This window comes from Rhinatrema bivittatum, chromosome 5 (genome assembly GCF_901001135.1).
Source record: "Rhinatrema bivittatum chromosome 5, aRhiBiv1.1, whole genome shotgun sequence".
In the NCBI taxonomy this organism is placed as follows: domain Eukaryota; kingdom Metazoa; phylum Chordata; class Amphibia; order Gymnophiona; family Rhinatrematidae; genus Rhinatrema; species Rhinatrema bivittatum.
In genome coordinates, this window is record NC_042619.1 from 13,864,468 (window position 1) to 13,891,486 (window position 27,019).

General features: G+C 51.8%; 1 protein-coding gene across 1 annotated transcript in view; it reads left to right on the plus strand.

Annotated features, from left to right (window-relative positions):
* Positions 1-350: 350 nt before the first annotated feature.
* LOC115091813 (phosphatidylinositol 3,4,5-trisphosphate 5-phosphatase 2-like) overlaps positions 351-27,019 on the plus strand; it is a 44,399-nt gene continuing 17,730 nt past the window's right edge. Inside the window, exons 1-5 of the mRNA XM_029602041.1 lie at positions 351-498; positions 1,160-1,315; positions 11,763-11,847; positions 24,232-24,381; positions 25,479-26,256. Coding sequence (XP_029457901.1) covers positions 1,186-1,315; positions 11,763-11,847; positions 24,232-24,381; positions 25,479-26,256 — 1,143 coding nt within the window. The 5' untranslated portion in view covers positions 351-498; positions 1,160-1,185. The remainder of the gene's footprint in view (positions 499-1,159; positions 1,316-11,762; positions 11,848-24,231; positions 24,382-25,478; positions 26,257-27,019) is intronic.

Sequence of the window (27,019 nt, forward strand, 5' to 3'; positions counted from 1 at the left end):
TTTTCTCCTGGGGCCCTGTGTTTCTGATTTCTCTTTTTCTCCTGGGGCCCTGTGTTTCTGATTTCTCGTTTTCTCCTGGGGCCCCGTGTTGCTGAGTTCTCTCCTTTTCTCCTGGGGCCCCGTGTTTCTGATTTCTCTTTTTCTCCTGGGGCCCCGTGTTGCTGAGTTCTCCTTTTCTCCTGGGGCCCCGTGTTGCTGGGTTCTCCTTTTCTCCTGGGGCCCCGTGTTGCTGAGTTCTCCTTTTCTCCTGGGGCCCCGTGTTGCTGGGTTCTCCTTTTCTCCTGGGGCCCCGTGTTGCTGAGTTCTCCTTTTCTCCTGGGGCCCCTTGTTGCTGAGTTCTCCTTTTCTCCTGGGGCCCCGTGTTGCTGAGTTCTCTCTTATCCTGGGTCCCTTTTCTTTAATTGTTTCAGCTGAAACCAATTCTTTCGGAGATCGAGTACCTGCAGGACCAGCACTTGCTCCTGACAGTGAAATCCCTGGATGGCTACGAATCGTATGGTGAGAGGCAGGACAGAAGGACCCTACCGAGCAGGCAAAACCCACCTGAGTGCACCCAGCAGTGCCAGCCCTAGTGAGGGGGAACAGGAAGTTGGGGAGTGGGATAGAAAGAAGTGAAAGACAAGAATCAGAGCAGGTAGAAAAGAGGGAGCTAGGGGAACAAGGAGGAGGTGGAGAGTGGGATAGAAGGAGAAGGGAACAGAAGGAGCTGGTAGGGAGTGGGACAAGTGGGGGAGGGGAACAGAACGTGGGGATGAGGGGGAACAAAGGGAGGAGGTGGGAAATTGGATTGGGAGGGAGAGGGAAACAGATGGAGGAGGCAGGCAGTGGTTTAGAAAGATTGGGGAGAGGAAGATCAGAGGGAGGAGTTGAGATTGGAGCAGACAACTGAGGAAGTGGGATAGGATTTGGGGGATGAGAGGGAACAGAGGAAGGCAGAGGAGAAAGTAACGGGGGAGAGATTATGGCAGACCAAGACCCTCCAGCCTGCCGCGGTTGCTCAGACCCTAAGCTGGAGATCTGGTAGAGTCCGTGGTTCTGTAGTAGGGAAGGGATGATGATGACGGTGGGATGAACCGGGCCCGAGGTTCTCACCTGCCGCCATGCTCTGGGCTTCTGTCCCACGCGCAGCTCACGCCGTGTTCCCGCATGTGCCCGGCAGGTGAGTGCGTCATAGCGCTGAAGTCCATGATCGGGAGCACCGCCCAGCAGTTCCTCACGTACCTCTCGCACCGCGGCGAGGAGACCGGCAACATCCGAGGCTCGATGAAGGTGCGGGTCCCGGCAGAGCGTGTGGGGACCAGGGAGCGGCTCTACGGTAAGATCACCGTATATGGGTGCCACACTTAGGAGGTCTGAACAGCAGTTACAGGGTTACCCAGCACTCACAATTCCTTATTCGTGGGCAATATCTCCTCGTGCCTCGGTTCTACTCCCAGCTCTGCCACTGATGCGCTGTGTGACCCTGAGCTCTCATGTTATCTCGTTGTCCCTTGGTTCTAATCCCAGCTCTGTCACTAACTCTCTGTGTGACCCTGAGCTGTCATGTTATCTCCCTGTGCCTCTGTTCTAATCCCAGCTCTTCTGCTGACGCTCTGTGTGACCCTGAGCTGTCATGTTATCTCCCTGTGCCTCTGTTCTAATCCCAGCTCTTCTGCTGACGCTCTGTGTGACCCTAAGCTATCATGTTATCTCTTTGTTCCTTGGTTCTAATCCCAGCTCTGCCATTGACGTTCTGTGTGAGCCTGAGCTAAATCATTTTATTTCCTGGTGTCTTGGTTCTAATCACAGCTCTGCTGCTGACTTTTTGTGACCCTGAGCTGTCATGTTATCTCCTTGTGCCTCGGATCTAATCCCTGTTCCCTGTACGTATCCAGATCAGTCCAGACTCCTGGGTTTTGCCTCCCTTCCAGCAGATGGAGACGGAGAACATTTTCGAGGTACTGCTTTATAATCTGGTGTGCCACCTGCAGCTCCTCAGTATTTCTCTGTCTCCAGCAGATGGAGGTGGTGCAAAACCTGAGGCTCTCTACCCAGCTTTAAAAAAGAAAAAAAAAATCAAGGAGCAGATCATTCTACCTCCCAGGGGGTCGCTAGGTCCTGGTTGGGCCATCCCCACTGGTTGTAGGGGTCAAGCAAGCAGAGATTGGGAACCCCAAATTTGGCTGTCCTGGGCGCCAGGGGTGATAGCTGGGGGAACCAGCTCCCTCCCCTTCAGTCTGCTGCCGCTGCCATAAAGCAGGAAAGTAACCCTTTATTTTGTTTTTCTCAGCTTCTTTGCTAAAGTTTACAAAAAAAAAAGGTTGTTCCCTGTACGTACCTGGATCAGTCCAGACAGTGGGTTATGTCCCCAATCCAGCAGATGGAGTCAGCACAAGCTTTGAGGGGGCGTATCCATATATACTACTACCCCCTCTGCAGGAGTTCAGTATCTTCTGACTCCAGCAGATGCGAGTAGGGGAATCAGGCTTCCCCTCCTTTTCCTTTTTCTTCACTTTCTTGCTTGATTATGGCTTGTTGTTGTCTTTTTCTGTGGATCAAGTTTGTATCGTTTGTATTAAGTTTAAAAAAAAAAAAAAAAAAAAAGGCAGAGTTCTTTCAACTTCTGGGGAGTGGCTTATCTTCCTTGTCTCTTCTCTGCGGCCTTGCTGTTTATTTCTCGTTGCAGCCAGGGGTAAGTTTGTTTTTCCTTTGTAGTTTTTTCCTTCACAGCTCAGCCCCCGGTGCCCGCGAAAGCCGGTGGAGCCGGCCTCTTCGCTCTTTACTCCCTCACCCGCGGCCATTTTACAGCTCCTCATGGGCTGCTGAGCCATTTAGGGAAAGATGTCTGGGGCGGGTCGTGTGGCCGGGAAGGCCCCCCCGCGGCACCCTCCTCTATTTTCGGACAGCGGGCAGTGCGGGCCGACCGGGCCCCCCCGCAGCGGCGCTTTTGTGCGCGTGGCCCCCCCCCCCCCCCCCCGTGGCTTTTTCTTTTCTCCTACAGCGATCCCGATGCCGCGGCCGTCCAGCTGTGCGGCCTGCGGAGACCCGGGGTCCCGGATTTCCCGGGAGGGCATCTGTGCACGATGCCTTCCCGGGGGGGAAGGTACCTCACAGTCCCTGACTGATTTCTCTTTTTTGCCCGGGCGGCGCGGGCCGGCCACTCCGCCATTTTTGGCGGGAACGGCGGCCATTTTACATTCTGAGCGTCCTGAGGCGCAGGCCACGAGGGGGAACGGATCCCTGGAGGCCACGAGGGAGAACGGATCCCTGGAGGACTCTACCAGCGGGGGTGTTCCCCCGATTTTGGTGCAGGAACCAAGCACCCAGAGCCAGGGAGCAGGAACCACGCCGCCCCCGAAGCGCACCCGAGCAGGCCGGGGTTCTCTCCGGAGTTTATCCTGCTCATGCATACCGCTTATCTGCAGGGGCTGGAAGCACCTGTGGGACCCCCCCCCCTCCTAAGATCCCTCGGATGTCGCCCTCGACGCCGGCCCCCCCCGACCCTCCGGGAGTGGGGGCCTCCCGCCTTCCTACCCGGGTCCGATCCACGCCCACGGCAGTGGGGGCGGTGCCAGACCCAGCGGGACATGGACTTGACCTCCCGGACGGGGGACAAGGGGACGGCACGCAGGAGGGGGATGATCCGCGTACCCTACGCCTCTTCCAGAGGGAAGAGCTGGACGACCTCATCCCGCAGATCATCCAAGAATTAGATTTGGACCCGCCACCAGACCCGCCTGCCCCAGTAGCTCCCGCTGTCGTCACTTCTTCAAGGAAGGGAGATCCTGTCCTGGCGGCACTCCGGCCGAGGGCTCGGGCTTTTCCCATTCATGACTCGTTTTTACAACTTCTCACCAGGGAATGGGACACCCCAGAGGCCTCCCTGAAGAGCAGCCGGGCTATGGAAAAGCTGTACCCGCTCCCCGAAGATTTCTGGACCTCATCAAGGTCCCAAAGGTGGACTCCGCAGTGTCGGCGGTCACGAAGAGGACGACTATCCCAGTGACGGGAGGTGCGGCGTTGCGGGACACACAGGATCGTAAGTTGGAAGTTTTCCTTAAGCGGGTTTTCAAGGTCTCACTCCTCACGTCTCAGAACCTGCCGTCCGATGAGGCTGCCCAGGCAGATCGGCTAGAAGCCGCAGTGGCGTATGGGGCGGACGCCTCGTACGACCTTTTTCGGGTCCTCGCAAGATCCATGGTTTCGGTAGTGGCAGCACGACGACTACTGTGGCTACGCAATTGGGCGGCTGATACGTCCTCTTAAGTCGAGTCTGGGCTCTCTTCCCTTCAGGGGCAAGTTCCTCTTCGGGGAGGATTTGGACCAGATCATCAAGTCCCTGGGGGAGAACGCTGTTCATCGGCTGCCGGAGGATAGGTTTCGACCATCCAGAGCATTTTCTTCTTCTCGGACCAGAGCCAGAGCGCAACGGCGCTACAGGGGATACAGACAGGCGGGCTCCCGGTCATCCGCCCCCAGGTCTCAGCCCTGGTCGCGCTCCTTTCGCGGGCGTCGGCCCGCACGCACTACTCCCGGAACCGGGAACCCCTATACCAAGTCTTCACAATGATGCCAGTCTCGCCCACTCCCCTGTCCCCAGGATTGGGGACCGACTAACGTATTTCTACGCGGAGTGGGCACGGATCACCTCGGTCCAGTGGGTCCTGGATACCATAAAACACGGCTACGCATTGGAATTTGTTCGCCCCCCCCGCAGGGAAGGTTCATCTTTTCCCCCTGTGGCTCGGACCTCAAGAGAGGAGCGGTGCTGCTGACTCTGGACAGACTCCGGGAGATAGGCGCTATTGCGCCCGTGCCCTTCGGAGAGGTGGGCTCGGGCCACTATTCCATCTATTTCGTCGTACCAAAGAAGGACGGTTCCTTCCGGCCTATCCTAGACCTCAAGGAAGTCAACAAATCCCTTCGAGTCGTTCGGTTCCGCATGGAAACGCTCCGGTCAGTGATTGCGGCGGTGCATCGGGGGGAGTTCCTCTTCTCCCTGGACTTAACGGAGGCCTACCTGCACATTCCCATCCGCCCGGACCACCACCGTTTCCTTCGTTTCAAAATTCTGGACCAGCATTTTCAGTTCACGGCTCTCCCGTTCGGATTGGCGACGGCGCCGCGCACCTTCACCAAGATCATGGTAGTCGTGGCGGCAGCTCTCCGGAAGGAGGGCATCCTGGTTCATCCTTATCTGGACGATTGGCTCCTCCGGGCGAAGTCATTCGATCATGGACGCTCAGCGGTGACTCGAGTAGTACGGTTTCTACATTCCCTGGGATGGGTAGTGAACTTCTCCAAGAGCTCCCTCATGCCCTCGCAACGCTTGGGTTTTTTTGGGGGCGACCTTCGACACCCTACTGGGCAAAGTTTTTCTGCGCCAGGACAAAGCTCAATCCTTGGGGGATCACACACGACGGTTCTCTGCGTTACCAGAGCCCACCTCCTGGGACTATCTGCAACTCCTGGGAGTGATGGGGTCCACCATCGACCTTGTACCTTGGGCTTTCGCGCACATCAGAACCTTACAGTGGGCGCTCCTCTCCCGTTGGAAACCAGTATCGCAGGACTACCAGATGATTCTCCCGCTCCCGCAGAATGCCAGGGACAGTCTGGGCTGGTGGTTGGATCCGCCGAACCTGGCCCGTGGCGTGTCCCTCGATCTGCCAAATTGGGTGGTGGTGACCACCGATGCCAGTCTAGCAGGCTGGGGTGCAGTCTGCGATCGAAGCGCCACGCAGGGGACGTGGTCCACGGTGGAGGCGAAGTGGTCAATCAACCGTCTGGAAACCAGAGCGGTCCAGCTAGCTCTGCGACATTTCCTCCCGCTTCTTCGGAACCGGGAAGTCAGAATCCTATCGGACAACGCTACCACCGTGGCCTACATCAACCGACAAGGAGGCACGCGCAGCCCGCAGGTCGCGCTCGAGGCGGCGCTGCTGATGCAATGGGCGGAGCGTCATCTTGTCCGGCTAGCAGCCTCGCACATCGCCGGTGTGGACAACGTCCAGGCGGACTTCCTCAGTCGTCAACTGCTGGACCCCGGAGAGTGGTCTCTCTCCGACAAAGCGATGCAACTTCTCATCCATCGGTGGGGGGCCCCCCACTTGGATCTGATGGCGTCCGCTCTCAACGCCAAGGCTCCACGCTTCTTCAGTCGCCGGAGAGAGCACGGCGCGGAGGGAGTGGATGCCCTGGTCCTCCCGTGGCCGCCACATCTTCTGCTCTACGCTTTTCCACCATGGCCCCTGGTGGGCAGGATGCTCCGCAGAATAGAAAGCCATCAGGGGACCGTGGTTTTCGTCGCCCCGGAATGGCCCAGGCGACCCTGGTTTGCGGACCTGCTACAGCTGGTGATCGACGGGCCAATCAGGCTGGGGCACCTCCCCCAGCTCCTACATCAGGGCCCGGTATTTTTCGAGCAGGCAGAACTCTTCTGTCTTGCGGCCTGGCTTTTGTGAGGCGCCGCCTCCGGCGTCGGGGCTACCCGGAGGCGGTAGTATCCATGCTATTGCAGGCACGAAAGACATCGACGTCGGCGGCCTATGTTCGAGCTGTGGTGTACCAGCCAGGCCACGAGACCCGCTAAGGCTTCTGTACCTCAGATCCTTCAGTTTCTACAGGCAGGGGTGGAAAAAGGGCTCGCCTATAATTCACTACGGGTTCAGGTGGCCGCCCTTGGCTCGCTGTTGAGCGATGGGGGCTCTCTTCTACAGTATCCTGACATTGCTCGTTTTCTCAAGGGTGTCAAGCATATGCGTCCTCCGTTACGGGACCCTTGTCCCTCCTGGAGTCTTAACCTTGTGCTTCGCTCCCTGTCGGGACCACCGTTTGAGCCGCTGCGCAGCGCAACGATAAAGGATCTCACTCTCAAGACTGTATTTCTTGTGGCCATCTGTTCCGCTCGACGCATCTCGGAGCTGCAGGCTCTGTCGTGTAGAGAGCCCTATCTCCGTTTCTCCGACTCTGGAGTTTCGCTTCGCACCGTTCCCTCCTTCCTTCCGAAGGTGGTTTCTGCATTCCATGTGAACCAGACGGTGGAGTTGCCGTCCTTCTCTTCCTCAGAGCCGAAGTCTCTCCGTCTCTTGAATGTCAAGCGCACTCTGCGCCTCTATCTGGAGGCTACAAATGAGTTCCGGACCTCTGACCATCTCTTCGTACTCTGGGCCGGTCCTAAGAAGGGGTCTCAGGCCTCGAAGACTACCATTGCCAGATGGCTGAAGGCCGGCATTGCTGCTTCCTACATTGGGTCGGACTCCCCCACCCGGAATCATAGCGCATTCTACACGTTCTCAGGCGGCTTCCTGGGCGGAGGTTCGCTCGGTATCCTCGCAGGAAATTTGTAGGGCAGCCACCTGGAAATCGTTACACACGTTCTCGAGGCACTATCGTCTGCACCTCGCCTCTTCAGTCTCTGGACACTTTGGCGAGCAGGTTCTCCGAGCAGGCCTCGCAGGACCCCACCCGATTTAGGGAAGCTTGGGTACATCCCACTGTCTGGACTGATCCAGGTACGTACAGGGAAAAGAAAATTATTACTTACCTGCTAATTTTCGTTCCTGTAGTACCATGGATCAGTCCAGACGCCCACCGCGTTTGGGTTCTTGATCCTGCTCAGCTCTGCGCTACTTCTTGCTCGCAGTGTTCTGTGTCTTCACAGTCGTTTCTTTTCGCTGTTTTTCACAGCTCCCTACAAGTTGGTAGGATGTTTGCAGTTACTTGTTGCGGTTACAATTGTTTTCATTATCTGTTTCCACAAACTTGATCCTTCGGGGGTTTCTACTCTGGCTTTGATATACTCGATACTGAACTCCTGCAGAGGGGGTAGTAGTATATATGGATACGCCCCCTCAAAGCTTGTGCTGACTCCATCTGCTGGATTGGGGACATAACCACTGTCTGGACTGATCCATGGTACTACAGGAACGAAAATTAGCAGGTAAGTAATAATTTTCTTTTTTTTTCTGCAGGCAGCTGGCCTTCAGTGCTCCTACTGTGGGAGGCAATACAGGAGCTGCGGGACGGGGGAGGGCTCCCTGCCGGCACAAGGGATTGTGCATGGGGCGGTGAGCGGTGATTTTTAGGGCTCTCTCTCCATCCCTCACCCAATTCGGTGCTGGAGAACCATGCCGCGGGCGGGACGTTCTACTCTCTGTGGAGCGTGGCTTTCCTGCTGCGCCTCGTTTGGCCCGTGCTCCCGCTGCCTCCCCAGAGGGGAGGGTTCTTCTGAGAGCGAGGCGGCAGGAGCATATTTCTCGTGGTCCAGCTGGGGACTGCGCAGGAGCCGTGGGCTGAGCCGTTCCCCCTCAGCGCGGGAACGGCGGCCATGTTGGATGCCTTCTGCGTGGCTGAGGAGAGATTGGCGGAGGGAGGGGATTTCCCTCCGGAGCTGGTTCCCGTCGATCTGAGCCCCGATGAGGCCCGTGGGCATTCGGGAATGCCTGATGCAGAGAATCCTAGAATGTTTGGAGGGGTAGGAGGAGGTTCCTCTGGGTCATCCCCAGAGTTTGTCCTAATGCACCAGGCTTTCTTAGCCAGCGGTGCTCGGAAGAGGGGGGCTTCCCCACGAGCCGGGGGGTCGAGCCCTGCCCCTGAAGGCTTTTAGAAAGGGGGACATGCCGGCTGCTCTCAGTATTCAGAGGGTCCAGGCCCCCGTGGTTCGGTGGGGGGACCTCAAGAGATTTCCCTGGAGAGCTCAGACCCGGACGAGGGCCTGAAGATGAGAGTGGTGTGACTGGCTCTGGAGAGTTTCCTCTCTCTTCTGTGCGACAGGGCGGTCAGGTGGCGTATATCAACCGACAGGGGGAACCAAGAGCCATGCTGTGGCCCTGGAAGCAGAGATGCTGATGCTGATGTCCTGGGCGGAACGTCATCTCACAATGATAGTGGCATCCCATATTGCGGGGACCTCCAATGTTCAGGCGGATTTCCTAATCTGGCAACAGCTGGATCCGGAGAATGGGAGTTGGCAGAGAGCGCCAAGGATTTAATCGCCCGCAAGTGGGATCAACCGCATGTAGACCTGATGACTACCTGGGAGAATACCGAGGCGGAGCGATTCTTCAGCCGCAGAAGGTAGCATGGAGTGGAAGCCATAGATGCTCTCGTAGTTCCTTGGCCTCAGGGCATTCTCCTTTATGTGTTTTCTCCCTGGCCCCTGATAAGCAAGGTGCTCCGGATAGAAGTTCATCTGGGTCCGGTGATTCTGGTGGCTCTGGAGTGGTCACATTGACCGTGGTTTGCGGATCTGGTCAACCTGCCAATGGACGGTCCCATGCGCCAAGGTCCTATATTTTTCGATCAAGTGGATCACTTTTGTCTTGCGGCCTGGCTTTGAGAGGAGCAAGTGAGAAAGAAAAGTTATCCAGAGGATGTCATTTCTACTCTGTTACGGGCCCAGAAACCCTCCACTTCTATGGCATATATTCGAGTTTGGAGGGTCTTTGAGTCTTGGTGCAAGACGTAGGGTGGTGATCTTCGACAGGCCTCAGTCAGGGAAGTTATATCTTTCTTACAGAAAGGCCTTATGAGGGCTTGTCTCTCAATTCTCTGAGGGTTCAGGTTGCAGCCCTGGGTTGCCTCAGGGGTAAAGTCCACGGTTCCTCCCTTGCAGCTCATCCAGATGTAATCTGTTTTCTTAGAGGGGTGAAACACTTACGTCCTCCTGTCCGTCGGATGTGTCCCTCCTAGAACTTGATTTTGGTTCTCAAGGGATTGTGTGAGGCACCCTTCGAACTGCTAAAGAAAGCCACATTGAAAGATCTGACTTTAAAGGTGGTATTCTTGGTGGCCATTTGCTCTGCCAGACGAGTCTCTAAGCTGCAGGCCTTATCCTGTAGGGAACTGTTTTTAAGGATCTTGGACTCTGAAATCTCTTTACGAACGGTCCCATCCTTTCTACCAAAAGGAGTATCGTCCTTTCATATTAATCAATCTGTGAAGCTTCCAGCCTTCTTGGACCTGGAGTTCAATTCGCCTCACGCCAGGGACTTGACACTCCTGGATGTCTGACGAGCCAAGCTCTTATGCACTATTTGGAGGTTACGAACAGTTTCAGATTATCGGATTATCTTGGTGTGGCTCTAAGAAAGGGCAGAAGGCCTCCAAAGCTACGATAGCGTGTTGGTTGAAGGAGGCTATTGCGTCTTCTTATATTTGTTCCGGCCGTCCCGTCCCGGAGGGGTTGAAGGCTCATTCCACACGTTCGCAGGCAACTTCATGGGTGGAGTACCAGGTGGTTTCTTCTCAAAAGATTTGTAGGGCGGCTACTTGGAGGTATTTACATGCATTTGCAAGACACTACTGCTTGGATGTTCAAGTCACGGACATCTGCAATTTTGGCGAGAGTGTCCTTCGAGCGGGACTCTCGCAGTCCCACCCTGTCTAGGGAAGCTTTCGTACATCCCAGGAGTCTGGACTGATCAGGGTACGTACAGGAAAAGGAAAATTGGTTCTTACCTACTAATTTTTGTTCCTGTAGTACCACGGATCAGTCCAGTCGCCCGCTCACTGTAGAGGTTCAGCCTTTTTGGGTGAGAGTGTAACTAAGGAGAGCCCGCTCGATTACTTTTCTGATCTATGGCATAAGGTTCTGCAGACTTTCACTGTAAGATAAGTTCAGTTTTGTTCCTTACTCTCTGCTCGTTTGGGGGTTGAAGTTGGCATGTTCAAATTTGTTTGGTTTTTAAGTTGTTCTCTGCTTGGGCACTAAAACATATTGAAGAGTAGCAGATGGCACAGATTATAAAGCGGTGCCTGCGAAATGTTCTCTGTCTCCATCTGCTGGCAGGGAGGCAAAACCCAGGAGTCTGGACTGATCTGTGGTTGTACAGGAACAAAAATTAGCAGATAAGAACCAATTTTCCTCTCTGTTGATGACTTTGTGTGACCCTGAGCTGTTATCTCCCTGTGCCTCGGTTCTAATCCCAGCTCTGTCACTAACTCTCTGTGTGACCCTGAGCTGTCATGTTATCTCCCTGTGCCTCTGTTCTAATCCCAGCTCTGTCACTAACTCTTTGTGTGACCCTGAGCTGCCATGTTATCTCCCTGTGCCTCGGTTCTAATCCCAGCTCTGCCACTAACTCTCTGCGTGACCCTGAGCTGTCATGTTATCTCCCTGTGCCTCGGTTCTAATCCCAGCTCTGCCACTAACTCTCTGCGTGACCCTGAGCTGTCATGTTATCTCCCTGTGCCTCGGTTCTAATCCCAGCTCTGCCACTAACTCTCTGCGTGACCCTGAACTGTCATGTTATCTCCCTGTGCCTCGGTTCTAATCCCAGCTCTGCCACTAACTCTCTGCGTGACCCTGAGCTGTCATGTTATCTCCCTGTGCCTCGGTTCTAATCCCAGCTCTGCCACTAACTCTCTGCGTGACCCTGAACTGTCATGTTATCTCCCTGTGCCTCGGTTCTAATCCCAGCTCTGCCACTAACTCTCTGCGTGACCCTGAGCTGTCATGTTATCTGTCTGTGTCTTAGTTCTAATCCCAGCTCTGTTACTACCTGTCTCCGTGCCCCTGAGCTAACTTATGAGAAGGACTGGGTTAAAAGGAATTTGCCATTGTGAATTGCCCCTCCCTCTTAACTTATTCCCTGGAGAAGATACGCACGTGCCTTGGTTAATCTGAACTCCCAGCACGGTGCGCGGCTTGAGGGCTGGGAGTCACCCGGTGCCCCTCTGATACCGTAGTCTGGGGAGAAGATGGATCTCTTCAGCTGCTTTCACTCCTTGACCTCCCCCTCTCTCTCTCTCTCTCTCCCCCTCCCCCTCTCCTTCTCCAGAGTGGATCAGCATTGACAAAGATGAGACGGGGGCAGCCAAGGGAAAGCCGGCCTCCGTGTCTCGGGCGAGCCAGGACTACGTCAGGTGAGAGAGTCTGGGCTCGGGCGGTGAAGCTCGTGGTGCGCCAGGCAAAGCTGCTTTACGCAGGGCAGCAAACCCATCGGCATGGACCCTGGGGACACCGATTCTTATCCCGGCAGCTCGTGGATACCGAGGCCGGGTCTCACCCTGTCTGGCCCGGCAGCGCCTCGTAAAAGTCTTCACACCCTTGCGTGTTTTTCATCTTCGGCTGTCCAAAGGATACAAATCCAAATGCATTGAAGTAGGAATTTGTTTCACTGAGATCCGCTATTTCAGAAGTAATCAACAATGTAAAACCAAAAAGTCTTGATTGCATTAAGTCTCTTGTCACAGCAAACCCAAAGTAGCTCTGGTTCAAGGAATTACCTTACGAAAGCCCAAAATAATTTAAATACACCCCCCCCCCCTCCCGTCACAGTAGCTGAGCTGATTCGAATACTCCTGGGCGAAGAATTGAGCTGCATCCGTTGCATGAAGTGAATCTGAAGCAAACGTCAAACGTGCCGAGCAAGGAGCTGCCAAAAGAGCTCGGAGAAGACGATATTGAAAGTTACAGAGTGGGGGACAGGTGGAAGGAAAGGTCAGCGTGTTGGACTCTTCCTTGGGGCACTGGTCGGGTCCATGGTTGTAAAGTGAAACAGTCTGGCACCACCAGAGACGCTGCCGTGGGTTAAGGAAAGGTCGCCATGGGGGCATAAGATATCTTTAAAAGAAAACTTGTGCAGCAGTTTCTCGATTACACCGAAAGCCTCAGGATGTGCCGCATAGCAGCGCCAAAGCAATAAAAGCCACGGTTTTTTAGGGCAGATTTCCTTTTACTCGTTTGTTAAAAAATAAAAATACATGTAAAGCAAATGCCATGCAAATCACTTATGAGTAAAAAAATAACTCGCCAAATGTAAAACGCGCTTTTTTGTTTTACTTATGGGCCACTTTCATGCCATGAAACTGGAAATCCGCACTAAAATAATACGGGGTAGAAAGAGGTTATTGAACGGAAACGCCCCGGTCGCTGCCTGACTTGCTGGGAAGGTTTCCCCGTACCTCGGCCGCGCTGAGGGGAGGGCGGGAGAGAGCTGTGTGCCCCCACTCCCTCAGCTGTCACCACGGGGGGATGTACCCGGAACCAGAGCCGCTCGGGGAGCCGGGGGCTGCCACTGAGCCCGTGGGGTAGACAAAAGCAGCAGGCGTCAGGCTGACCGGATCCAGGCTCCCACTCCTAGCAGCAGCAGCACCATCACTCCGTGCTGCCAGAACCGAGCCCCCACCGTAGCTGGTGCTCCCTGGCGTGCAGGTCGTTAAAAATCCCAAGGTAGGGCTACACGTGGAGAAACCAAAACTCTCCCTGACTGTGCTTATCAAGCAGTACGAGCAGAAAGGGGAAATTGCCTGGTACTTGTAAGGAAGTATTGATTTCCAGCTTCCTTCCTTTAATGTATTGAAAAGTTCTTCTGGCCTGCCTATGTAACAATCTAAACAGTGTACATAACGTGCATAATAAATATATACCACAAACAGACAAAAAAAATATCCTTTGAGAGCAAATAATTACTGAGCGGCCCGTGGCCAGTGGAGAAATGAACCTGGTGGCTGTAGCCGTCTTCATTAAAAGCAGAACGTTCTACTTATGGCACTGCGGACATAAAGCACACTACTGCAGGATCTGTTGTTCTGCTTATTCCCACGTAACAAGTAGGTCCAGGTCACCGTCCTGTCTAGGGCTTCCTTTTTTGGCTCCTAAGCAGCGTTGGATGTCTCCTGCCGATTGCTTTCTCGGTTGTTTATGCATTGCAAATGGCCACCAGGAATGTGAGCTAACTCTGGCTCTGCCCCAGGGCTTGCATTCCAGGGAGTGTAAAACGGCTCCTGGCCCGTCCGGTAGCACGCCTCCCTGCAGTGCAGGGTCATTCCCACGCCTCCCTGCACTGCAGGGTCATTCCCACGCCTCCCTGCAGTGCACGGTCATTCCCACGCTTCCCTGCAGTGCACGGTCATTCCCACGCCTCCCTGCAGTGCAGGGTCATTCCCACTACCTTTGCTAACATGGCATCTGCACATAGACCGGCTGACCTTGGTGCGGGTGTTCACGTGCTTTTTCTGTGCCAAAAAACCCAGCTAAATACGGCAGCCTACCTCACTACAATCAAACAATTAGTAACTAAAATGAAACTTGTAGTAAACATCGATAAAACAGAAATAATAATCCTTGAAAGAAAAATTCAGATCAACTCCTTCACCACCACTAATAATAGAGAATCAAACAACTGCCATCTCCCCAATCTCTCATGCACGCAATCTTGGAGTCATCGACAGCGAATTATCCTTTAAAAATTACATCACAACAAAAATAAAAGGAGGATACTTAAAACTACTAACCCTGAGACGTATAAAACCCTTTCTAAGCCCCGAGGACTTCAGAACAATATTACAACTACTTATTCTCTCCATTCTCGACTACTGCAATTCTCTACTACTCGGTCTACCCCTATCAAGTTTTTGTCCCCTCCAAATTCTACAAAATTCAGCAGCCAGACTCCTAACTGGAACAAAAAACACGAACACATAACCCCAATTCTGACATCCCGGCACTGGCTTCCAATTAAATACCAAACCGAATACAAGATATTAATCATTGTACATAAACAGATACATGAGAAATGAACCGACTGGTTAAGTGAAGAGATTAAACCCCACGAACCACACAGAAACCTGCGCTCTGCCAACAAAGGTCTCCTATCAATTCCTCCCCGCCGATCCACACAACAACTTACCTCTATAGGCGACCGAGCAATCTCCCTCGCTAGCCCCAAACTCTGGAACACACTACCGACTGAACTAAGACTACCACCCAGCCTGAAAACCTTCAAGAAAGAACTTAAAGCATGGCTTTTCACCAACACCTACCAAGACTCACCCTGAAATTACCCTATTCCTCCCGCTACACAATATGACAGCCCTTCCCCCATCAGAAAGACAAGCACACTACCGACTGAACTGAGCAACTATATGCTCCACCCCTTTCTTCTGCATCACCGAAGCGCGTTTGAAACCCTCCATGATCAACCAATTTGACACACCAAAGTTATGACACTACCCGAAACAGCTTGCCAAATATTCTTCGTTACTTGCACATGCCTTATAATTTAACCTTTTGTTTTTTTCTTCTAGAACATAACCTATGTTTATAATATAACCTACGTCTTATATTATACTTTTGTTCTATACTTATACCCTTGTTACCCTTGAAAAATATCCTCGTTACATTGGATGTTTCTACCAGCCTATTACAAGAAACCCACCCCCTTCAATAATTAACACCACTCCTCTTGTATCATATAATCTTGTATCATGTAACCTTTCCGACCCCCACAACTCACCTACGTAAAATCTTTAACCATGTTAACCCAATGTAAAAAAACCTTTGTAAACCGTTGTGATGGCAATACCAAATGACGGTATATAAAACTCTATAAAAATAAATAAATAAATAAATAAAGGGTTAAGTTTGCACGGAAAAAGGTTCTGCTAAACCGCAGGTTAAAACCCATGCTAAGGTCTGCGTTCCCTACTACATCAGCACCGGTGTTTGCAGTGAAGCATTGAGGGGACACTGCACACGTGTAGGAGAGGGGGGTTTCTTAGTCTCGGTGCTAAGCAACGTGTGTGATGGGAAAACAAAGGCAACCCATCACCCTGCTAACACCATCCCTACCGCAAAACCTGCTGCTGGCAGCGTTATCTTGAGGGGATGCTTTGCAGAAACGGGGAGAGGATGGTTTGTGAAGACCCGAGGGGAAGATGGCTGGTGCAAAGTACAAGGCAGATCCTGGAGGAAAGCCTGGGCCTTTCAGCAGGGCAGTGATCCTATGCACGAAGCAAAAGCAACAATGGAGAGGCTGAGCAAGAAGAGAGTGAATGTCCTTGAGTCAGCCAGAGCTGAATGCAATGGAAAATCTGTGGCAAGACTTGAAGACTGCGGTCCATGGACGATCCTGAAAGAGCTTGGGGGGACCGATGTAATAAAACCTGCACTAAAGTCGGGAGTTAAGAGTTTAGCGCTGGCTTTATTTAATGTGGGCATTAAAAAAAAAACAAAACACAGTTCCCGCGATGCATGTCAGTAAGTTCGGTGAGTCCCAGGGGCCCCTGCACCAACGATCACTGCGGAGAACTCCTTTGAGGGTTCAGAAGGTGAGGATCTGCAGGCGGAGGACTTGCCAGAGACAGATCTGGCTTTGGCGGATTAGGATCCAGAAAAGACATGAGAGAAGGCCCCGGCTGTAGAAGGGGATTATCCTAAGGTGGTACGGAATCCACAAGGAGGAGCTGGGTCCTCTGATACCCTATGTTCTGGAAGAATTGGGTATAAAGATCCCACGAGAGGAATCGGATCAGGAAGAAGTGGACTTGGTCATGGATGGAGTCTGGGGTCCGGCAAGGTCTTTTCCCTTCCACAAGTCTGTCAAAAAGTTGGTATTTAGGGAGTAGGGTACTCCTGAGACTGGCTTGAAGGTTAGCTGAGCCATGGACAAGTTGTATCTTTTGCTGGAGGATACACTTGAGCTTCTGAAGGTCCCAAAAGTGGATTCCACAGCACTGAAAGACCTTCAGGATAGGAAGCTAGAAGTTCACCTCAAGAATTTTTTTGAGGTTTCTGCTCTTGGCATACAAGCGGCGGTGTGCAGCAGTTTTATGCTGAGGGCGGGCCTGCGCTGGGTGCAGCAGTTTCAAGCGGACAAATCCTTGTCTGACTCTGAGGCGGAGCAGCTGGAAGCTGTGGTGGCCTATGGATCTGATACGTTATATGACCTCATCAGGACTTCGTCCAGGACCATGTTGTCGGTAGTTTTGGCCCAGAGACAACTCTGGTTGAGGAATTGGTCGACGGATGTTTCATCCAAGTCTCAGTTGAGAGCGTTGCTCTTTGGTCAGGACTTAGAAGAGATGATCAGACTTCTCGGAGAGAATAAGGGTCATAAGTTGCCTGAAGATAAGCTGAAAGGGAAAGGGTTTTTCCTTCATGCTCTCATTTTAGAGGGAATAGGTGGTTTCGGCCTAACAGTGCTTCAGTTGGCGCCCAGAGTCAGCCCTTGGGAATGCAACCGGCCTGGAACCAGTCCTTTTGAGAGCGAAAGCCGGGTAGAGATGGCTCTTCCCAGGGTGGCGGTGGAGTCATATCCGCCCAGTGAAGCGAGGCTGGTCCACTTCTCAGTTCCGGTTATAGGGGGTTGGTTGCCTCTTTTTTTTTTTTTATGAGGAGTAGGCCAAGATCACGTCAGACCAGTGGGTCTTAAGCGTGATAAGACAAGGTTACACTTTAGAATTTGCTTGGACACTAAGAGACTTGTTCATGGTTTCCCCATGTACTTACAAGGAAAAGAGGATAGTAGTGCAGGAAACAGTCTGTCATCTTCGCATGCTGGAAGCCATTGTTCCTGTCCCCCTGGAGGAACAGGGGACAACTCGCTATTCCATTTATTTCATAGTCCCCAAGAAGGAGGGCACGTTCCACCCAATCTTGGATTTACAAAGGGTAAACATGGCTCTCAAGGTTCCTCGGTTTTGGATGGAAACCCTGCTTTCGGTGATTGCGGCGGTGCGCAAGAGGAAGTAACGTGCGTCTCTGGATTTGACCAAAGCATACTTGCACATAGGAATCTGGCCCGATCATCAGAGATATCTAAGATTCGTGGTTCTGGGAGAGCATTTTCCGTTTTGCTCCCTGCCCTTCGGTCTGGTGACAGCACCAAGAACTTTTACCAATGTGTGATGGTCATGGTGGCAGCGGCCCTCCGGAAGTATGGCCCTGTGGACCAGGCTGATTCGAGCAAAGTCAGAGGTTCTTTGCCAGGAGGCAGTGCCTGAGATCATTGGGGTGGATAATCAATCTGTCCAAGAGTCGTCTTTCCCCTTCTCAGGTTTTGGAATTTCTGGGGGCTCGTTTCGATACCAAGGTGGGGAAGGTTTTTCTCACCAAAGAGCGGATTTCCAAATTGCAATCTCAAGTCCGCGAATTGTTGGAGAAGCAGGTGCCCAAGGTCTGGGATCACTTGCAGTTTCTCGGGTCTATGGCTTCCACCTTGGGAGTTGGTTCCATGGGCATTTGCTCATATGCGGCCTCTACAGTTGGCTTTACTATCTCTCTGGGACCCTTTGTCGAAGAAGTTTCAGCTGCCACTTCCTCTTAGGGAGTTTGCCAGGTCCAATCTTTCATGGTGGCTCATTCTGGACAAGTTAAGACGAGGTGTGGACTTGGAAGTCCCGGTTTGGATGGTTGTTACCACTGATGCCAGTCTCTCCGGTTGGAGAGCGGTGTGTCAGCACCTGTCCATACAGGGGCAGTGGTCAGCAGAGGAAGCCTTGTTGTCCATCAGTCACTTAGAGACAAGAGCGGTGCGTTTAGCACTGCAGGCATTTCTACCCCTATTGAAGGGGAAGCCTGTGAGAGTCTTGTTGCACAATGCGACAATGGTGGCTTACATCAACTGACAGGGTGGCACCAAGAGTCAGGCGGTGGCTCAGGAAGCCAGGGAACTAATCAGCTGGGCAGAACAGCATCTGGTGCTGTTAGCAGCCTCTCACATAGCAGGCACGGACAACGTGCAAGAGGATTTTCTAAGCTGACAACAACCTGGACCCCAGAGAGTGGGAGCTGTCAGAGGAAGCAATGCACCTCCTCAGTCGCAGATGGGACAGGCCGCATATGGATCTAATGGTGACTTACCGCAATGCTAAGGCCCTGTGGTTCTTCATTCGAAGAAAGGAATGAGGAGCAGAAGAAATAGATGCCTTAGTTCTGCCTTGGCCGAGGGAGGTCCATCTGAATGTGTTTCTGCCTTGGCCGCTAGTGGGCAAAATCTTGCGGTACATAGAGGTCCATCCAGGCGATGTGATTCTAGTAACGCCAGAGTGGCCGAGGTGTCCTTGGTTTGCAGACTTGATCAACCTAGCAGTGGACGGTTCGTTGAGGCTAGCTCATCTACCAAATCTTCTGCGTCAAGATCCCATATTTTCAGATCAGGTGGCTCGCTTTTGTCTAGCAGCTTTGCTTTTGAGAGGGAGCGATTAATGAATAAGGGTTATTCTGAAGGGGGTCATCGCTACTTTTTTGCAGTCTAGAAAGACTTCCATCTCCTTGGTGTATGTGAGGGTATGGAGAGTTTTTGAGGCCTGGTGTATGGAGCAAGGGATGGATCCTATGTGGGCCTCCTTGGCACATATTCTAGCTTTTCTGCAAAATGATGTGGTAAAGGGTGTATCATTTAATTCCCTCAGGGTTCAGGTGGTGGCTTTGGGCTGTCTTCGAGGTAAGATTCAAGGAGCATCTCTAGCTGCACATTCAGATGTGGTACGTTTACTCCGGGGGTCAAACATTTGCGTCCTCCTGTTCGGAAGTCTTGTCCCTCCTGGAGCCTTACCATAGTCTTTAAGAGCATGTGTGTGGCTCCGTTTGAACCTCTAAAACGAGCCTACTATGAAAGATCTCACTTTGAAGGTGGTTTTTTTGGCTCGCCGGATCTCAGAGCTTCAGGCCTTGTCATGTAGGGAGCCTTTTTTGAGATTTTCGAATTCGGGGGTCTCCTTTAGGACGGTTCCTTCTTTTCTGCCAAAGGTGGTGTCATCATTCCACTTAAATCAGTCAGTGGAGCTCCCATCTTCCCAAGTTTGGATCCTACAGCGCCTCAGGCCAAAGAGTTGCAACATTTGGACATAAAGTATGCATTGTTGCGGTACCTTAAGGTCCCTAACAGCTTCAGATTCTCAGATCATCGTTTTGTGCTGTGGAGTGGTGCAAAAAAGGGGTCATAAGGTGTCAAAAACAACAATTTGCACGGTGGCTGAAAGAGGCTATTAGCTCTGCGTACATCTGTCAGGGTCTCTCTGACCCAGAGAGGTTATGGGCTCAATCTACCCGTTCTCAGGTGGCTACTCGGGAAATCATTGCACACTTTCGCCAAGCATTATCGTTTGGATGTCCAGGCCCCAGAAGCCATGGGCTTTGGTGAGAGCGTATTTCAAGCGGGACTCTCGCAGTCCCACCCCATTTAGGGGAAGCTCTGGTACATCCCAGGAGTCTGGACTGCTCCGGGTACATACAGGGAAAGGAAAATTCGATCTTACCTGCTGATTTTCGTTCCTGTAGTACCACAGATCAGTCCAGAGTCCCGCCCACTGGAGGAAAGGGAGAATTGGAAAGTCCGCTCGATCTGATATTGTGATTACTTTGAAGAATGGCACAGGTTTTGTTAGTCCTACACAGGGTTTTTAGTGTGGGCAGGGTTATCTGTTCCAGGTTTCCACTTCTCACTGCTCTTTCAGGGGATGTTCTGTCATTATGATACTGGTATTTGTTTCTATTTTGGCTTGGGTACATATCAATACGGAGGGACTGCAGGTAGCGTCTTGTCTTATGTGGCAGTGTCAGTAAAACTTTTCTCTGTCTCCATCTGCTGGAGGGGAGGCAAAACCCAGGCATCTGGACTGATCTGTGGTATTACAGGAATGAAAATTAGCAGCTGAGAGCCAGTTCTTCTTTTATATACCTGGGCAATGTTAGTGCCAAAAAGCCCCCTGCTAAAACATGAGTATAAACCCACAAGTGCCAGAATGGGAACACTTTCGGCAGGGACCGGCAGCCTGGCCTTTGTACCTAGGAAGAAAAATACATCTGAAATATTTGTATAAAAAAGAGAATTGGTACTGACCTCTGGGCTGGGTGTTTCCCGTTTGCTAATGATATTTTATTTATTTATTTATTTAGAGTTTTTATATACCGGCAATCATGAAAACATATCTTGCTGGTTTACATAGAACGGGGGTGCAATAAATACATAGAACTTAAAAACATAGAACCAGAACTGAGGTGACAGAAGGTACAGTTACATTTAACAATGGAGGCCAAACTTGGAGAAGGAAAAAGAGAAGAGAGGATAGAAATGGTTAAACAATGTACAATTTAAATGTAGTATACAAATGTTATATACAAATGGTAAGGTGTTTTGGGAGTCATTGGGTTGTGTCCGGAAAAGCTTGCTTGAATAACCAAGTCTTAAGTTTTTTCCTAAAAGTTGGGAGGCAGGGCTCCTGTCTGAGGTCTGTAGGAATGGAATTCCACAGTAGAGGGCCAGCTGTGGAGGTGGCACGATCTCTTAGGGTAATGTGTTTGGTCGTTTTCACTGGGGGAACCAGGAGGGAACCTCTGTAAGCATCTCTGGTAGGTCTAGTAGAGTTATGTACTTGGAGCGGGAATTGGAGATCGAGAGTGGTGAGTTGATGAATAGTTTTATAGGTGATAGTTATGGCTTTATACATGATGCGGAAGTATACGGGTAACCAATGAAGCTCTTTCAGGACTGGTGAAATGTGGTCTCTTTTCCTTGCGCCTGTCAGGATACGGGCAGCTGAATTTTGAACCATCTGTAGTGGTTTGGAGTAGGATGAAGGTAGACCTAGCAATAGGGAATTGCAGTAGTCCAGTTTCGAAAATATGACTGCTTGGATGATCGTTCTGAAATCTTGAGCGTGGAAAAGAGGTCTTATCCTTTTCAGGACCTGGAGTTTATAGAAGCAGTCTTTGGTTGTTTTGTTGATGTGGGCCTTGAAGTTTAGCCGGTTATCTATTATCACTCCTAGGTCTCTGGTTTGTGTGGTAGGAAGATTGGTAGGAAGTATACTGTTGTTGGTGTTGTTTTCAGGCGAGATGAGCAGGATCTCAGTCTTGGAGGAATTTAAGATGAGGTGTAGACTGTTGAGTAGTTATTTGATTTTTTGGTGGCATGATTCCCAGTAGACAAGAGTATTAGAGTATGTGTCTTTGATAGGGATGATGATTTGAATATCATCTGCGTATAGGAAAAACTTTAGATTGAGGTCGGTGAGAAGTTGGCATAGAGGGAGAAGGTAAATATTGAATAGAGTCGGAGATAATGAGGAGCCTTGAGGGACTCCTATGGCAGAGTCAAATCTTGAGGATTCCTTGTTTTGGAGTTTGACTTTGTAACCTCTATTGTTGAGAAAGGTTTTAAACCAGGAAAGGACGGTGCCGCAGATTCCTATGGATGACAACTGGTTTAGGAGGATGGCGTGGTTGACAGTGTCGAACGCTGCAGATAGGTCTAGCAAGATCAATAGGAATGAGTTTCCTTTGTCGAGGCCCAATAGGAGATGGTCTGTCAAAGAGATAAGGAGAGATTCTGTGCCTCGATTTTTTCGGAATCCGTGTTGTGGGGCGAAGAGGAGGTTATTGTCTTCGATGTAGTTTGAAAGTTGAGAGTTGACTAGTTTTTCCATGATCTTAGCGATGAATGGGAGGTTAGCTATGGGGCGGAAGTTGTTGGGGTCCTTCGGGTCAAGGTTTGGTTTCTTTAGGAGTGGTGAGATTGAGGCCATTTTGAGATCATCTGGGAAGGATCCTTGGGCTAGAGAGCAGTTGATGATGTTTGTCAATGATGTGGCTATTGAGTCTGGAATAGATAGGAGTAGTTTGGTGGGGATGTGGTCTGCAGGATGAGACGAAGGTTTCATTCTTCTCAGGATGGTTTGTATCTCAGTGGAAGAGACGGGCTCAAAAGTGTTTAGGCTGGAGTTTATGATGGACGGGTGTTGATATGTCGGGAGGGCATCCGTTGAATTGGAAGGCAGTTGAGTTAAAAGATTGTTGATTTTATTTTGGAAAAACTGGGCGAGTTCTTCAGCTTTGGATTGTGCCATGTCGCCGGGGATTTCTCGCGGTATGGTTTGAGTGAGGCTGGATACATAAGCGAAGAGGGCTTTAGCATCAAAGACCAGGTTGTGAATCTTAGATGCAAAATAATCTTTTTTTGATTTTGAAGTGAGGGCTTTGTATTGGTATAGTGTGGATTTGTATGATGAAATGGTGAAGTCACAAGGAGTTTTACGCCAAGTCGCTTCTTTCTTTCTTAAGCTTTGTTTTAGTTTTCTGAGCTCGTTGGTGAACCAAGGTTGTCTGTTGGAGGCATTGGTGTGAGATTTTTTTGTAGTTGAAGGGCAGAGCTTATTTGCTATATTTTCTGTTATATTGTTCCAGGAGCGAATGGCAGTGTTTGGGTTGGTGAGATCTAATAGAGGGAGCTGTGACTCCAACAGGTTGTTAAGATCATCTGGGGAGCATCGCCTCCTGTAATGGAATGAAGGTGAAGGGATGTTAGGAGTGGTGGTTTCTTTCAAAGCGAAAGAGGTAGAGATAAGAGAGTGGTCCGACCAAGGTACTTTTTTGATCTTCAAATTTGATGTGGTCGTAATGCCTTTGTTACTGAAGATTAAGTCCAGAGTATGCCCCGCTTTGTGAGTGGGTTGGTTGACTAATTGTTGGAATCCCATTGCTGACAGGGCTGTGAGGAGGGTTACGCAGCTATTAGATGGTGAAGGATTGTCTATGTGCAGATTGAAATCTCCTAAGATGATTGCTGGAGAATCCAGGTCGATGAGTGTGGTGGTGATTTCGAGGATTGGGGAGATGTCTGCTTCTAAGAGCCCTGGGGGGGCGTAGACAAGAAGGATTTGAAGATGTTTGGATGTGAAGAAACCGACTTCCAGTTTTGTGTTAGAAGTGAATGGGTGTTGGGTGAAATTAAGGCTTTTTTTGGTAGCTAGAAGGATTCCACCTCCTCTTTTTTTCAGTCTCGGGAGTGAGAAGAAGTCGTAGGTCGACGTAGGGAGTTGGTTTATTAAAGCTGTATCTGAGGGCTTGAGCCATGTTTCTGTTACATCGACCCCCTTGCTCTCTTCTGCCAAGAAGAATGGGCAAGAAATGCTCCGTCCTGCTATGGAAAGCTGGACTCTTAGCCTAAAATGACTCAAGGCAGAGCAAAAGGGGCTTCCGCCAAGCATTGACTTTGAGGCATGTGAAGACTTACGCAGTCAAGACATTCTCGTGTTTTATTCTTGATTACTTTTGGAATATTTTCTCTAACTCTTCTTTCATGACGCAAATGCAGTGTGTGTTGTGCAAATCAGCAAAAAAACCCAAACCAAACTATTTTAGTGCATTTCGATTTGTATTTTTTTATAGGGGAAAAATGTACAAAGGTGTGAGACTTTTGCAAGGCCCTGTAATAGGCAGGAGTAAGGGAAGTGCGCATGCAGTCTCTCTATCTACCTACCTGCTACTGTATACAAGAGGCAGTTTGGCCTTGGCTTCACTTGCTCATAATGAAACCCGCAGCCTGGTGCTGCAGAACAAGGAAGTCCTTGCTGCTGGGTGGAGCTCAGATGTGGCTGGTGCACGTGCACGCGTGGCCTGTCGGCAGAAGCCAGGAGCAGCAGCATTGTCGCCGCTTCCCTCGAGCCCCTGGTCTTTGTGTCTGTCCTCTCTTTTTTTCTTCCTGCTCCCCCTTCCTCTTTTGACGGACTGCTCCTGCCCATTAGGTCCATAGGTCGAAAGGCTGCTCCCGGTGAGAGTGCAGCCCCTCCGCTGGCTAAGCTGTTCGATGACCCCGAGAAGTTGAGCGGTCACTCCACCAGCCGCCCACCAGTGCCACTGCCCGCCTCAGCCAAGGAAGACAGCTCCCTGAGCCGGTCAGTCTCCGTGAAACCAGTAAGGGTCTGGGGCTGTAGATGGGCTACGCTGCTCCTGGGGGGAGGGGGGAAGAGGAGAGCAGGGTGGTCCTGGCGTGGCCAAGAAGGCAGCATTCAGGGTCCTTGGGAGAGCCATGGCACAACAGTGACATCTGCTGGTCAGACCCAGGGTGCACATGCACGGTCCTTGGGAGAGCCATGGCACAACAGTGACATCTGCTGGTCAGACCCAGGGTGCACATGCACGGTCCTTGGGAGAGAGCCATGGCACAACAGTGACATCTGCTGGTCAGACCCAGGGTGCACATGCACCAACTTCCAGAGGGGAGCTGCGGCCCCCTGGTCACGTACGGTCCCTGCAATGGCCAGGATTGATGTGGGATTGTTAAAATAGTGGGGGAAATACTCCACAAGCCAATAAAGGCCGGTTCTGAGTGAGCTGCGGCAAAGCTGCTGTCTGATACTGTAGGTTACAGTATAGCAGATGCCGGAAGGGAATGCTTTGGGGAAGAAGCAGCAACGTGGCCTTTGTACCTGGGAAGTAAAATACATCTTAAGCATTTGTATAAAAAAAAAAAAAAGCATTTGTCCTGGTCTCTGGATAGGGTATTTCCTGTTTACTAATTTAATTATGCAGCAGGATACTGCGCGATTATAGAGAGGGTGAAAAATTGGGGTGTCCTGAACTCGCAAATCCCAGCCAGAGTTTGGGCATCCACCTGCAGGCGGGACCTGGTGAGTCAGGGTTACAGGTTCAGGACTCCGTCTGATGGGGCGGGGAACTTTTCCAGTTATTCCCTGGTATCTTGGGTTATTGTTCTTACCGTGAGACTAAACCCTAGCTGCAGGTGACTGTGTAAATAGGATTTTTTTTTGTCCTATTTCTAGTAACCAGAGAGCGATTATTCACAGCAGGGGAGGGGGTTAGGTGGCTTGCCGTAGGGCTCTCCGCGGGGGTGCCGCAGACGTGAGGCGGGGGGGGGGGGGGGGGGGCTCTGCAGGATCTCCCTATACCAGGCTGCGGGGGGGGGGGGGGGGGCTCGGAGAACGTTGACAGCACGAGTCTTGTGTATCTCTCATCTTCTTTCCCTTTCTAGGTCAAAGCAGGACGCCCCGGCGGACCTGGATGGAGCCGGCCTGAAGAACAGTTTCAATAACCCTGCCTATTATGTGCTGGAGGGGGTGCCCCACCAGTTGCTCGCGACCGAGGGCCAGAGCCCCCTAACCCTGAGCAAGCCAGCGGCGGGCAAGCACAAGGTGGCGATCACCGTCCCCGTGCAGCCCGAGAAGTACCGGCAGGCTCCCCCTCACCACCCGCCCGCTCTGGGAGAGGAGAGCTCCTCGGACGACGACCTGGGGACCCTCAACCTGCCGCCTCCCGACTTCCCGCCGCCACCGCTGCCCAAGTCTGCCGGGCTGGAGATGGTGGACAACCCCTTCTACGCCAGCGCCAGGGAGCTGCAGCCCCCCCCCCTCCAGGTGCCAAAGGTGGGGGCAGTCAGGGAGGAGCCGGACGCCAGGCACAGGCACCACCGGCTTGGCGTGGCCTTCAGCGAGCCCTTGGAATCCAAGGCTTCGGCCAGGGCTCCCCCTAGAGCCCCGTTTTCCCAGGCCGTGACGTTCCTGGCCGAGCCGCCCCAGCCGCCGCAGGGCCCGGTGGACGACCGCTCCTGCTCGGTGCTACAGATGGCACGGACCTTGAGCGAAGTGGATTACTCGGCCGGCGGCGGCGGCCTGGGGAGAGGCTCCCACCTGCACTCGGGCAAAGGAAAGCTGGACCTGCCCTCGCGCTGCCTGCACTCCGACTACAGCCGACCCGCTGGCTTCCCGTCGCGCTGCATCCAGGAGAGCATCAAGGAGGACCTTGCAGAGGAAGTAAGGAGGCAAACTCTCTCACGTCATTCCGGTCACCCCAGTTTCCTTAAGTAAATCTGCACGACAAGGCCGTAGATGAGAGATGGGGTTAATACCAGGACTCGACGCGGCACGAGTGCCTATCCCTGTGTGTTCCCACTGTGCCCCGAATGAATTAAACATTTCATTGTAAATGGAACGGCACTGAAATGTTCCAGGTTTATCCCACCGTTCCCTTGACCCCCCCGAGGGGACAGCCAGGCTCAAAGCTTCATTACAGATTTACCGTGGCATGGCTTGTGATGAGTCAGTGCCAGTCCATGGTGTCTGTGACATCACACACTTCCATAACCAATCGGATCCCATTGCATGTGAGGTCATGTGTGATGCGGTTTCCAAACACAGCCGCTGTCAGGGGAACAAATGAAAGTGTTTCAGTAGCATGAATTTTAAGTGGAAGAATTGTATTATTCTCAAGAAACTCTGAGGGCAGTATTCAGAGATTTGGCAAATTTATCCAGGGAAAGTCCACGGATATTCAGCTGGATTTATGTGCAGGAGTCTCTGGCTGAATATACTTGGATAAAAGTGGTATTTTTCCAATCAGACTTGTGCGCTCAATATGTGGGATTACTGGCTAAAGTTTAGTTCCTGCAATGCCTCCTTTCCTAGCCTGTAGCCAGATGGACTCAGGACCAATGGGTTATGTGCTCCCCTGCCAGCAGATGGAGACGGAGTCAGGTTTCAAAGCTGACGTCACCCTAGATACACCCCTGCAGTGACC